At 42.9% G+C, this 11,922-nt stretch overlaps 1 protein-coding gene across 1 annotated transcript; it reads right to left on the bottom strand.

Moving 5' to 3' along the window:
- Window positions 1-8,575: 8,575 nt before the first annotated feature.
- On the bottom strand, window positions 8,576-9,606 carry LOC143474433 (coiled-coil domain-containing protein 78-like). Its single transcript, XM_076971897.1, has 5 exons — window positions 9,494-9,606; window positions 9,340-9,368; window positions 9,187-9,256; window positions 8,935-9,035; window positions 8,576-8,842 (listed from the first exon to the last, which is right to left on the bottom strand). The coding sequence occupies exons 3-5, from the start codon at window positions 9,235-9,237 to the stop codon at window positions 8,713-8,715; spliced, it is 282 nt and encodes a 93-aa protein (XP_076828012.1). The 5' UTR covers window positions 9,238-9,256; window positions 9,340-9,368; window positions 9,494-9,606; the 3' UTR covers window positions 8,576-8,712.
- Window positions 9,607-11,922: the final 2,316 nt, after the last annotated feature.

The raw sequence follows: 11,922 nt of genomic DNA, 5'->3' as shown, positions 1-11,922 counted from the left end.
GTAATATTCACAGCAGCTTATGCTAAAGGACCTTGGGCTAATGCTGCTTGAATGTACTCTGGGGAGTTAGCATTGTGTTTGGCTAACAGAATGGAAACGGTGCTAGCAGGCTTACAGAGCAAAGATGCTACATGCTACATTGTGCATGTCCTCCAGATGCCACGTCACAGCTAAGCTTACACTGGTTTCTTTTATGGAAACAATGACAGGGTCCTGTAAGATCTATGTATAAATGCATTAGGCATTTTAAAATTGAACCTGACTGTAATTTTTTTGTGAAAAAAGCTGGATTTAAAATGTTTATATTAATGCTTGTAATCTAAGAGGATTATTTAATTACAAGAGTTTATTCTATGATCAAAATCTATTCTGACAACATGCTGATGGCCTTTTGTGTACGGCATTACTAGGAGGTTAAGGTAGTAGGGTTGTAGAGTGTACCTGCTAACATGGCTAGCCTGGCTAGCAGGCTGTGCTAGCACACATTACTTATAGCCTGGAGTCCTACCGTCACCAATGCCACACTGTACACTTCACTCTGCAGCTCAGTGAGATGCTTCACCAAACATGGCGTCTGGTTTTCTGGACTCTTAGGGGATGTGTGCAGAAGAGCTTAGGTGCAATGCTGAAAGGTGAGAACTTCACTAAGCACTCAACAGTTAGCGAGAGTTAGCAAGAGTCTGGCACAGACGTCTCATTTCTACACTGAATGACGTTCAGCTTTTTGTTTGTTTGTTTTAGATGTTTGTTTATGTTGATGTTCAGTGTTCATTGTGCACTAGATCAATGGGAGAGGTGAAACCAAATGAGGTTTAAGAACAGAAGCTCTAAACTGCCCTTTAATGTCCTTCCCCTTTGGGTTGTGTGTGTGTGTGTGTGTGTGTGTGTGTGTGTGTGTGTGTGTGTGTGTGTGTGTGTGTGTGTGTGTGTGTGTGTGTGTGTGTGTGTGTGTGTGAGTGAAATCTGACCATTGTGACAGCTTTATGTAATAAATGTGAATCTGTGGATATTGGTGTACATAAGATGTTTTAGAAAAACATATTGTGGAGTTTGTATGTGCAAATGTTTTATTAAAAAAGAAATACACATTGACTGAGTCCATGTTTGTATTAAATGCTTCTACCTGCCTGCCACATACATTCACACACCTAGCACACACATCTAATTGTCTAGTACACACATCCACACAGCTGGTGTACACATCCACAGGTCTGGTACACACATCCACACAGCTGCTACAGTCACACATCCACACCTATGGTACACATAGCCATACGTCTGGTACAAGAAGCTATACGTTTCACTCTGATTTAGGCTTGGTGCGTGGCCATATCATTAGCAGGGAAGTGTTCCTCACACTAGACTGCAGCAACATGAGAAAACACTGACACTATAGGTTGGACGATACTAAGCAGTATTGAGTGTGTGCATGCTCACATATACACACACAAAAATACTAACAGTTGAAGAAAGAAACCAATCTGAGGTCATAGACTAAACATTACAGCCATAGTGTTCCATACACAGACACATTCACAGAAGGTGAATGTGAAGACAAACTGATTGTCTTCCAGGAAACCATGGAAAGCCATTCACACACACACACATCTGGCAGAGTTGTATAATCCAGGTTCAGAAAGTAAAAGTCCTCACCAGGATTTTGCTCAAGCTTGCTAGATTTTCTAATTAGTGCAATCCAGGTAAAATTGGTGGAATCAACACAATCCAGGAAGCCTGAGCAAAATCCTGGTGAGGACTTTTACTTTCTGAACCTGGATTATACAACTGACATCTGGATGCAGCAGCTCTCAGGCACACGCGCACATGCATGCACACGTTTGCATACACATGCACAAACTTGCATTCACACATACAAATCCACTCACACACATGCACACAGACGCATGTGCACACACACATATACATGCATATCACACAAGCACACACATACACGCATGTACATTTTGATACATGATCTTGCTACAAGATCATTCATCAGCTTAAATGGTTTCTAATAGGGATGCACTATTGTTATAGTGATATCCAATCTGTGTTTTACTGTGTAAAAACATGCTGACGATTCCCAGACCTTGCACCCTTAATACTTTAATATTTTGTATTGTATTGTATTTAAGTATTTTTGAATTGTCATAACATAATTTTGAAGATTTTGTGAACAGGTGGCAAGCAGTTTGTAAGTTGTTTTGTATAAGAATGTCTGCTAAATACCCATAAATGTAAGATATTTGCTCTGTACAAAGCTGATTTATATGCATTTATACATTTATAATAGAACAAGTAAAATCATTCCGTTGTTAATACCCCCACTGAAGCCTGGGGTTTGTCTTCAGTGACGCTCCTCCAGTCTCTCCCTCAGGCGAGGAAGCTCTGCTGTCAGCACCATCCTCCCACAGGCCAGTGAATATCCTTCAAATGATGAATATAGTAGAATGCAGCTTCTGTGCTGTGCTGTGTGTGTGTGTATGAGGGGGAGGCAGATATAACCCTGTAATCTCTCTGTAGAACATAGCCACCACAGGAACACACACTTTTGTCCCTCAAGGGTCCTGCAGATGGTCCTAATCTCCTTAAAATGCGGAGGGAAAACTAGTGTGTGTGTGTGTGTGTGTGTGTGTGTGTGTGTGTAGAGGGGGGTCTTGAGTTAGGGCATTCACTGTTTCCCGCCAAAATGGTTGATGTTATAGAAGCTGCATAGTAGTGAATTGAATTGTGACCTCACTCTCTCACCCCTCCCTCTTTTTCACTCCCCTCTCTCACTCTGACCCTGACCTCTCTCACTTTTACTCCCCTTCATCCCTCCTTCCTCCACTGGCTGGTGGAATTCTCTGCTTTGACACTGACATTTATGCATTACTACATATGCTCTTTAAACTACATCACATGACAGAAATGACTGGACAGCACAAACACCCCAGAAATGACATCACAGCACAAATACCTCAGAAATTACCTCAAAGAGCACAACAACACATCTTACAGGAGTCAGAAACGATTAAACGAGTAAGACTGCATCCCACAAATGATCTCACGACACAAACACCTCAGTAGCAATCTCATAGCACCGTCAGAGTAAAACACACCCCCAAATTATCTCAAAGCACAGAATAAAAAACTTCCCCATAGTAAAATACCCCAGTGTAAAACAAACACCCCACAGTAATGTGAACATCCCATATTAAAATAAACACCCCAGAGCAAAACAAACACTTCACAGTAAAGTGAACACCCCAGAGTCAAACACTGTCCCATAAACAGTTAGGCAACATGGAGCTGAAATTACATCTGCAGTGAAGCAACTTCCAGCCTCTAAGTTACTTCACCAACATGTTTTCACTATAGGACTGGTCATGAGGGGTTGTTTGAAGACATGGCCATCTCACGTAATCCATAATCATTCACTACTGCCATCATAAACTATTCCTTTAAACCATTAGCCAGGGCTCTCCAGAATAACACAATAAAATCTAACACAGAATAAAATATACACAAACTATTCTATTCTTCAGTAAGCATAGTAACAATGATACATGTACTCTTCAAAACCAAGAGTTTGCAGGTTTATATTTGACATTTGGTTGAGAAGGGTGCGTGTGTGAGAGACTCCAAACATACAACTGCCAACCGAAAGTACAGGGAGAAAGACTGGATTTATCTACTTCTCTGTCTCTCCAACTCTCCCTTTCTGTGTGCCTCTCAGGAGAGCCTGTTCTTTCACTCTTTATTGGGGAAAGGAGAGAGAGAGAGGCAAGAGAGAGAGAGAGAGAGAGGGAGAGAGAGAGAGAGAGAGAGAGAGGAGAGAGAGAGAGAGAGAGAGAGAAAGGCACGTTGGCAGGTGGGCTGACCGAAACTGCCAGTTAGAAACAGAAACACACACACACACACACACAAGGAGGGAGATAAAACAGAATCACAGATAGTGTGTGAGTTAATCTGTGCCCATGGTACTAAACTGTGTGTAAACTGAGATTGTGTGTGTGTCAGAGAGAGATGGAGACAGAAACAGAAATGTACATGTGTACGTATATATACATGTGGTGTGTGTGTGCATGCATGTGTCAGTGTCTGTGCATGTGTGTGTGTGTGTACATTGGTGTCTATGCAAGTGTGTAGTTGTGCTGAGTGGGTGTTTTGGAGCATGTGCCCTGGAATTTTCTCCTAATTACGACATGGATTAAGTAGGAATACTCTGGGAAAAGAGAGTGTGGGAAACAACCCCCACACTCCTAACCCTCACTCTCCTGCTCACACACTCCCCCCCCAACTCACAAACTCTCTCTCTTCCTCCCCCTCTCTCTCTCCAACTCATACTTTATCTTGCTGTCTCTCTCTCATTCTCCTGGTTCTACCTCATGAAGGCCCAGCTTCTCTTAGTCTCACTCTCGCTGACCCTGCTCTGTCTGTCTCTCAGTCAAACTGCCCGTAATCTGTCTCTCTTCATCTATCTCTGCCAATAATCTGCCTCTGTAACTCTGTAGCCTGTAGTTTATAATGCTATTGCTGAGCTCCCTATCTGGTAGACAGAAGGGCTCTTTCTGTGAGGTATTGCCCAGAACAGCACCATCTGAACACTTAGCGATGGCTGAATACTGAGAGGGAGATGAACACTGAATGGGAGATTAACACTGAGTGGGAGATGAACACTGAGCCAGAACTGAACACTGAGTGGGAGATGAACACTGAGCCAGAACTGAACACTGAGTGGGAGATGAACACTGAGCCAGAACTGAACACTGAGTGGGAGATGAACACTGAGTAGGAAATAAACACTGAGTGGGAAATAAACACTGAGTGGGAGATGAACACTGAGCCAGAACTGAACACTGAGTGGGAGATGAACACTGAGCCAGAACTGAACACTGAGTGGGAGATGAACACTGAGCCAGAACTGAACACTGAGTGGGAGATGAACACTGAGCCAGAACTGAACACTGAGTGGGAGATGAACACTGAGCCAGAACTGAACACTGAGTGGGAGATGAACACTGCCACAAAAACAGGGCTTCTCCTCATTGTCTCAGCCTTTTCACTCCCTTCACACTTGCATTAATTTGATAATTAGAGAATCAGTGTGTCTGTGAGCTGGAATTCCTCTCTCAGTGTGTCTGGAGTTCCTCTCTCACGGAGACGGAATTCTTTCGTTTTTTCTCCTTTGTCACTTTCTCCCCCTCTCCTCTGTCTCGCTCCCTCCTTCTGTTCCCATAAATTCCACTCCTGTTCACAAGGCCTGTCTGTTCCAATTACACACACATACACATACACACACACACACACACCCACACACACACACACACACACACACACACACACACACACACACACACACACACACACACACACACACACCAAAGTTCATTAAGCCGGTATCAGCTAAGCATTACTGAGGGAAAAAAACAACAAAGCCCTATGGCTGGGAGCCTCACGTCTGCACTGTGTGTGTGTGTGTGTGTGTGTGTGTGTGTGTGTGTGTGTGTGGTGTGTGGTGTGTGTGTGTGTGGTGTGTGTGTGTGTGTGTGTGTGTGTGTTTGTGTGTGTGTGTGTGTGTGTGTGTCTAAGTGTGATGTGTTTCCTTTCTGTGCTGTACCCCAATTCCCAGCCGGAAAATCTCATTCAGTTCCAAGTTTTCCCACTGTTCCACATACTTCAATTCCGATATTCCCATCGCCTCTGTCACACTGTATACATTCCAGTGTCTCCACGGTAACATAGAGGCCTGCATTATGGGCTGTCAGCTGTATGGAGAAGGCCATCACGTCAGTGCTTTTTGTTGAGTCTGACATTTTTCTAATACTGTGGCTTGAGTTTTGCTTTGAACTGTAATGCTATTAGGCACTTTGGCCCATGGCCAGAAGCTGCAGATAACCAGACTCAACCCAACAGCCCTGGAACATGGACTCAACCTGACAGCCCTTCACATTTACACTCTTCTAACTGTATAAAAGATTTATACATCTACATAGGTTTAAAATCCTCCATTTTGTCCCACACTAGAGTAGAATACCTATATTTAGAAATGTAAGTAACCAGAACGTACCCCTTGTATGCTGTGTATATGTGTTTGGTGGTGAGGCTGTGGACATGCAGCCTGCCGAATGGTGACTTTGTTCTCATTCATGTGTGGCCACTTCATAAATTCACTGTATTGCTTAAATTCACCATAATGCTTAAATGTACCGTGATGCTTAAATGTACCGTGATGCTTAAATGTTCTGTGATGTTTAAATGCACTGTGATGTTTAAATGCACTGTGATGATTAAATGTACTGTGATGATTAAATGTACTGTGATGATTAAATGTACTGTGATGATTAAATGTACCGTGATGCTTAAATGTTCTGTGATGTTTAAATGCACTGTGATGATTAAATGTACTGTGATGATTAAATGTACTGTGATGATTAAATGTACTGTGATGCTCAGCTTTCTTCAGCTGTGCTCGGGCTCAGGTCCGCCCCAGTTGTGCGGCTGATGTGAGGATGACGTGCCTGTGCAGATCCCAAACACTGCCCAACCACTCTCAGTCCCAGGGGTTCACCACACTCACCAAACCTGCTTTCTCCCACAGTTCATCTCTCTCTCATACACTCTCAATCACTTTCTCACACACACTCTACCATCTACTCACACTCTGGTGCATTCTTTCAAAACTACACACTCACAGTTTACTCCCTACACAAACTCTCACATGCTTTACCCTTTACCACCTACACACTCTCACACACTCTCTAACCACCTACCCACATTCTCACACTCTTTACTACCTACACACTGTCACACACACTTCACCTCCTCTACGTTCTCTCACACTCTCTAAAGCACACACACACACTCGTCAGCCTGGAGCCTTCATAAAATCAGACTTTTCCAAGTCCAGGCAGGGGAAGTGTTTTGTACTTCCTCACACAGAAAAAGTTTCACATTTATTTATTCCAGCTTTCTGATGACATTTTTTTGTCATTCTCTGGAATTACACTGCTGTCAGGGGTCTGGCCAAGGAGCGTGGACAGGGGGTGTGGTCAAGGGTCTGGTCATGTGTAGATCAAAGGAGCAGCTCTCAACAAATATAGCATAGATACCAGGCTCAAACCCATGACCATGGTGTTACTAGCACCGTGCTCTCACCATGAGATGTGATTATACTGACACTGAGATATCTGATATCCTGCACCAAACCGTAAGGACTAGGGCCTTGTCCACTCATATCACAATATATTCTGAGAATCCGTTACCTTTCACGCTGTTCACAAGAATTATCAGGTAGTCATCGCCGTTCATCTGTGCTGAATTCAGCCCATGACACCTGCAAACCCAAAGGCCCTTAGCGAATCTCCATAGCTATAAACCCACACTTGCCTCCCTGGTGACTAAGGCTGTGTCCATCTCCACTGACACCAGTAAAGCACATAGCCTCTAGTTCCAAATGGACTCCGAAAAAGAGCACATTTCGTCAAAGCATTCTGTAGCTTACTTTAATTTAGCTGTTAGATGTAACTAACCACCTCCACCTTCACCTCCACTATAATCACAAACCCCATCAGCACCAGCATAATTATTATTATCGCCATCACCCCCATCACCCCCATCACCTTCAGTACCATCAGCACCATCATCTTCACCAGCAGCATCAGCTCTTTCATCACCAACCCACCCCACCACCTGATTATTAAATGGATGCCTCTCGTACTCTCAGCCCTCACAGTACCTGTGTAGTGTGTGTGTTTGTGTAGGACAGTTGTGTGTGTGTGTGTGTGTGTGTGTGTGTGTGTGTGTGTGTATGAATAAGCAGTGAGTAGTGAGTGTGAAGTAGTGATGTAGAAGTAGGCAGTGTGAGAGTGTATGTGTGTGTGTGTGTGTATGAAGGAGCAGTGGGGTAGGGTGTGTGTGTGTGTGTGTCTCTGCGAGACGAAGCATTTGGTTGTGTGTGTGTGAGTGTGTGTGTGTGCGTGTGTGTGTGTGTGTGTGTGCAGGAGTAATGGGTGTGATAACATTTTCCTCATGTATTAGTCACACATCTGTTGGATCAGATATTCTGCCAGTGTTGTGCTCTACTGATGCGTCCTCACACCACAGGCTGTCTGGATGCTTTTCTGCTCTGAACCTTTTCTGAACATAATCAGATTATCCCAGTAAAACAAAATAAAACGAATAATTAGTGTGTGTGTTTACAGAATTATATACCAGCTGTGTGTGATGATGTCACTCATAAATGACATCACACAGTTTTGGTGATTTTTTTGCTCAATGGCTCGTGAAATTGACATGAGCTTTACAAACATTCCACACATAGTTTCTCAAGAGGACCTGCATAATGTTTCGGTCTCACTCCACACTTACACACATGCATGCCCAGGCGTGATTGTGTGCGTACACACGCAAACAGGCACACACACACACACACACACACACACACACACACACACACACACACACACACACACACACACACACAAACACAAACACATATATGCATGCACATGCAAACAGGCATATACACAGCTATGTGTCCAGAAAGAGATTTTCTTTATTTTCAATAGGATATGTGATTCAGTATGTAACTTCCAAATCATGCAGGAGTAATAATGTTATTTTACATCAATTCTGTGATTAAACCAAATCACAAAAGTGGTCTAGATCAGTCAGTGATACTAAAATTCAGTAGTAGTTTTTAGTGACGTAACTTATTTGACCAATGAACTATATTTCATGGCTGGTCTTTTTAAGTGACTTGCGTAGGGGGTGGAGCTTAGGGAGCTCTGCACTCTGTGATCTGCCTGACTCTAATCCCAGCAGTCTCCTCCGTAACCAAGTGATTTCCAATTTATACCTAGGCATACACACACACACACACACACACACACTATATTACTTGTCATCTGAGGCTGTCCTATATGTAGCATTATGAGTGACACCATTTACCTGCCCAGGTGATTGTCCACATATTCTTGTAACTCAGACACCTGCTCCTCAGCAACTGTTGTCCTGGTGATGAGCTGCACACGCTCCCTCTCATGGGCTTCCTGCAGGAGTGTTTCTTTCATGGAGTTTCATTTAAGTATTGTTACTGGGTGGTGCTATGATAACATGACTGTTGCTGTTGTTACATGTGGAGGGCTGGGACAGTTATTGCTATGGGTAAATTTTGGACAGTGGTCATGTCACCATGGTTACCTGTGTAGCATTGGTGATTTCTCTGAGTTGTTTCCTAATGTCACCCCACATCTCCTCAGTCAGTCCTGCTCTGCTCAACATTTCAGAAACATTTAGCAAACACTTCAGTACATTCAGGAAACAATTATTTTTGGCAGAAATGAGGACACTGACCTCTGAGATGGTTGGGACAATACTGCAACCTGAACACACAGAAAGCAATGATCAACAATGTTTTCAAACATACACACACACACACACACACACACACACACACACACACACACACACACACACACACCACACACACACACACACACACACACACCTGTTCATGCACAACTTTTAGCTGGGTCTCCAGTCGAGCTTTATCCTGTCTCAACTTCTGTAGTTCCCTCTCTGTCTCTCCTGTAAGCTCCGCCTCCACAGGGCTGAAGTCCGCCTCCGGTGCCCCGGCTCCAGAGCAAGATCAGTGTGAGACAGGATCTGCTCTCGCTGCATTCTGGAAATAGAATTCAACCATTCTGTACTTGCTACTCTGGATGTGTGTGTTGGTGTGTGTGTTTGTGTTTGTTATTAACCTGTATGCAGTGAGCAGTAGCTGGTGTGTGTTTCTCAGCTTGTGGAGGCGTTTGCGGTACGTCCGTACAGCAGTAGTTAGCTGTTCCTCTCTGGAGTGATACGACTCCCGCACCTCCTTCAGCATAGAGTCAACAAACTCCTTCAGCCGCACACTATTGTCGCCCACAGCCTGCACACACTCCTGAGCAAGGTACACACACACACACACGCATGCAAAGATATATAAATACAACCCATACACACACACACAGCAGCAAAAGCTCATCATTTCTGACTTATGTCCTGTGTATGTGGAGATCCGTGTGTAGTGTCTATGTGTTGTTGGAAATATGATCTAGGGTCAGAGTGTGTGTCTGGTGTTGTGTAATTGTGTCTCTTGTGCTGTTGTGTTGTGATATGTGATACAATTCTAAACAAATCAGGCTTTGTGTGTGTGTGTGCGTTGTGCGTGTGCGTGTGCGTGTGCGTGTGCGTGTGGTGTGTGTGTGTGTGGTGTGTGTGTGTGTGTGTGTGTGTGTGAAGACTCTTATAATGTCTCAGTTCCAGCTGGGTCAGGTGGAAGCTGACAACTCTAAACTACAGAATCACCTGAAGGAGCTCAACCAGGAATACAGAGCCCGACTTGTACACTACATACATGACATTACGGTACACACATACACACACACATACACACACACACACATATCCCAACTTGTACAATACATACATTAAAGTAAAAGTCAAATGTATTTATATAGTGCTTTTTACAACACATGTCACAAAGCAGCTTTACAATTGTATGCGTCCAAGCCAAAGGCAACAGTGGCAAGAAAAATCTCCCTAAGATGGTAGGAATTAGGAAACCTAGAGAGGACCAAGACTCAGAAGGGAACCCATCCTCCATTGGGCAGCCCATTAGCACAAGTCCATATTTGTGGTCAAAAGGTGGTTCTATAATTATAGTTATGGTTCTAGTTCCCCGGCCAAGTAGTCACAGTCCCTTCAGTGCAGATGGTGAGCCTCAGGTAGGAGCTAGCATCAGCACGTCCTCTCGCGGCAATGGCACAACCAACCCCGGCATCAGTAAATCCATCGGCAAGCCAGACCATCTCCCAGGTGCTTGTAGGTGCTTGCATGCAATTGTCTTAGGTAGAAGCATGCAAAAAGATAGACAATACAGGTTGAGTGTGTGAACATCAATTTAAACAACCATTGATTTAAACATACATAGCTCACGTGCCAGTAATTAGCATGTGGCTCCGGCAGTTATAGCAGCATAACTAAAGGGAGGGGTTCAGAGGTGACTACAGTCATGAGGGCTCACTGAGACATTGCTTTCCAGTCAAATCATTGTCACAAATAGAGTGATGCCATGACACAGCTGGATGACGGCATCAACATCTCAGATTACCAGAAATCTCAACGTCTTGGGGCTCCCGAGCCCCACACCTTACAAGGGGAATGAATATTAACTGAAGAATTGATTAAATAGGTGAGTCTTAAGTCTAGATTTAAAGATTGGAACTGTGTCAGAATCTCGGATTGGAGCTGGAAGGCTGTTCCATAATTGAGGGGCTTTAAAGGAGAAAGCTCTACCTCCGGCTGTAGTCTTACTAGAGTTAGAGTTAGAGTTAGAGTTTATTTCGGTTTTTAGAGAAACATGTACATATATACGTACACATACGTATAAACATATGTATAAACATTTATGTATACCAATTCATTTACATGAAAGAAAAAGAAAGTAAAATAATATTTAATAAATAATAATGGTTATAATAGTGAAAATAATGATAACAATAACCGAAAAAGGTATAGTCTGAAGCATTAGCTTATATTGACTACCCTTTTTAATCAAATATATATATTTTTTCCAATTGTTATTAATAATACACTTTACTCATCTCCAGAACAATCATACATACTATTAAAAATCAATAACAAGTTATACATATATAAAATTATTTCTCTTTATTATAAGTTTCTATTACCTTATTTTTAAGCATGTTTTTAAATTTGACAAGTGAACAGGACATTTTTATGTCCTTGTCACAACTATTCCCACAAGTTTACACCTTTTGACCGATATACATCTACTTTTTGCATTAGTTCTTACTCTTATTTTTTTAAACATACCAGTTCCCCTGAGTTCATATGTAGTCACTTTAGTTTCAAACAACTTCTGAATACAGT

This window comes from Brachyhypopomus gauderio, chromosome 13 (assembly GCF_052324685.1).
Source record: "Brachyhypopomus gauderio isolate BG-103 chromosome 13, BGAUD_0.2, whole genome shotgun sequence".
NCBI lineage: Eukaryota > Metazoa > Chordata > Actinopteri > Gymnotiformes > Hypopomidae > Brachyhypopomus > Brachyhypopomus gauderio.
This window is presented reverse-complemented; position numbering and strand designations above follow the sequence as displayed.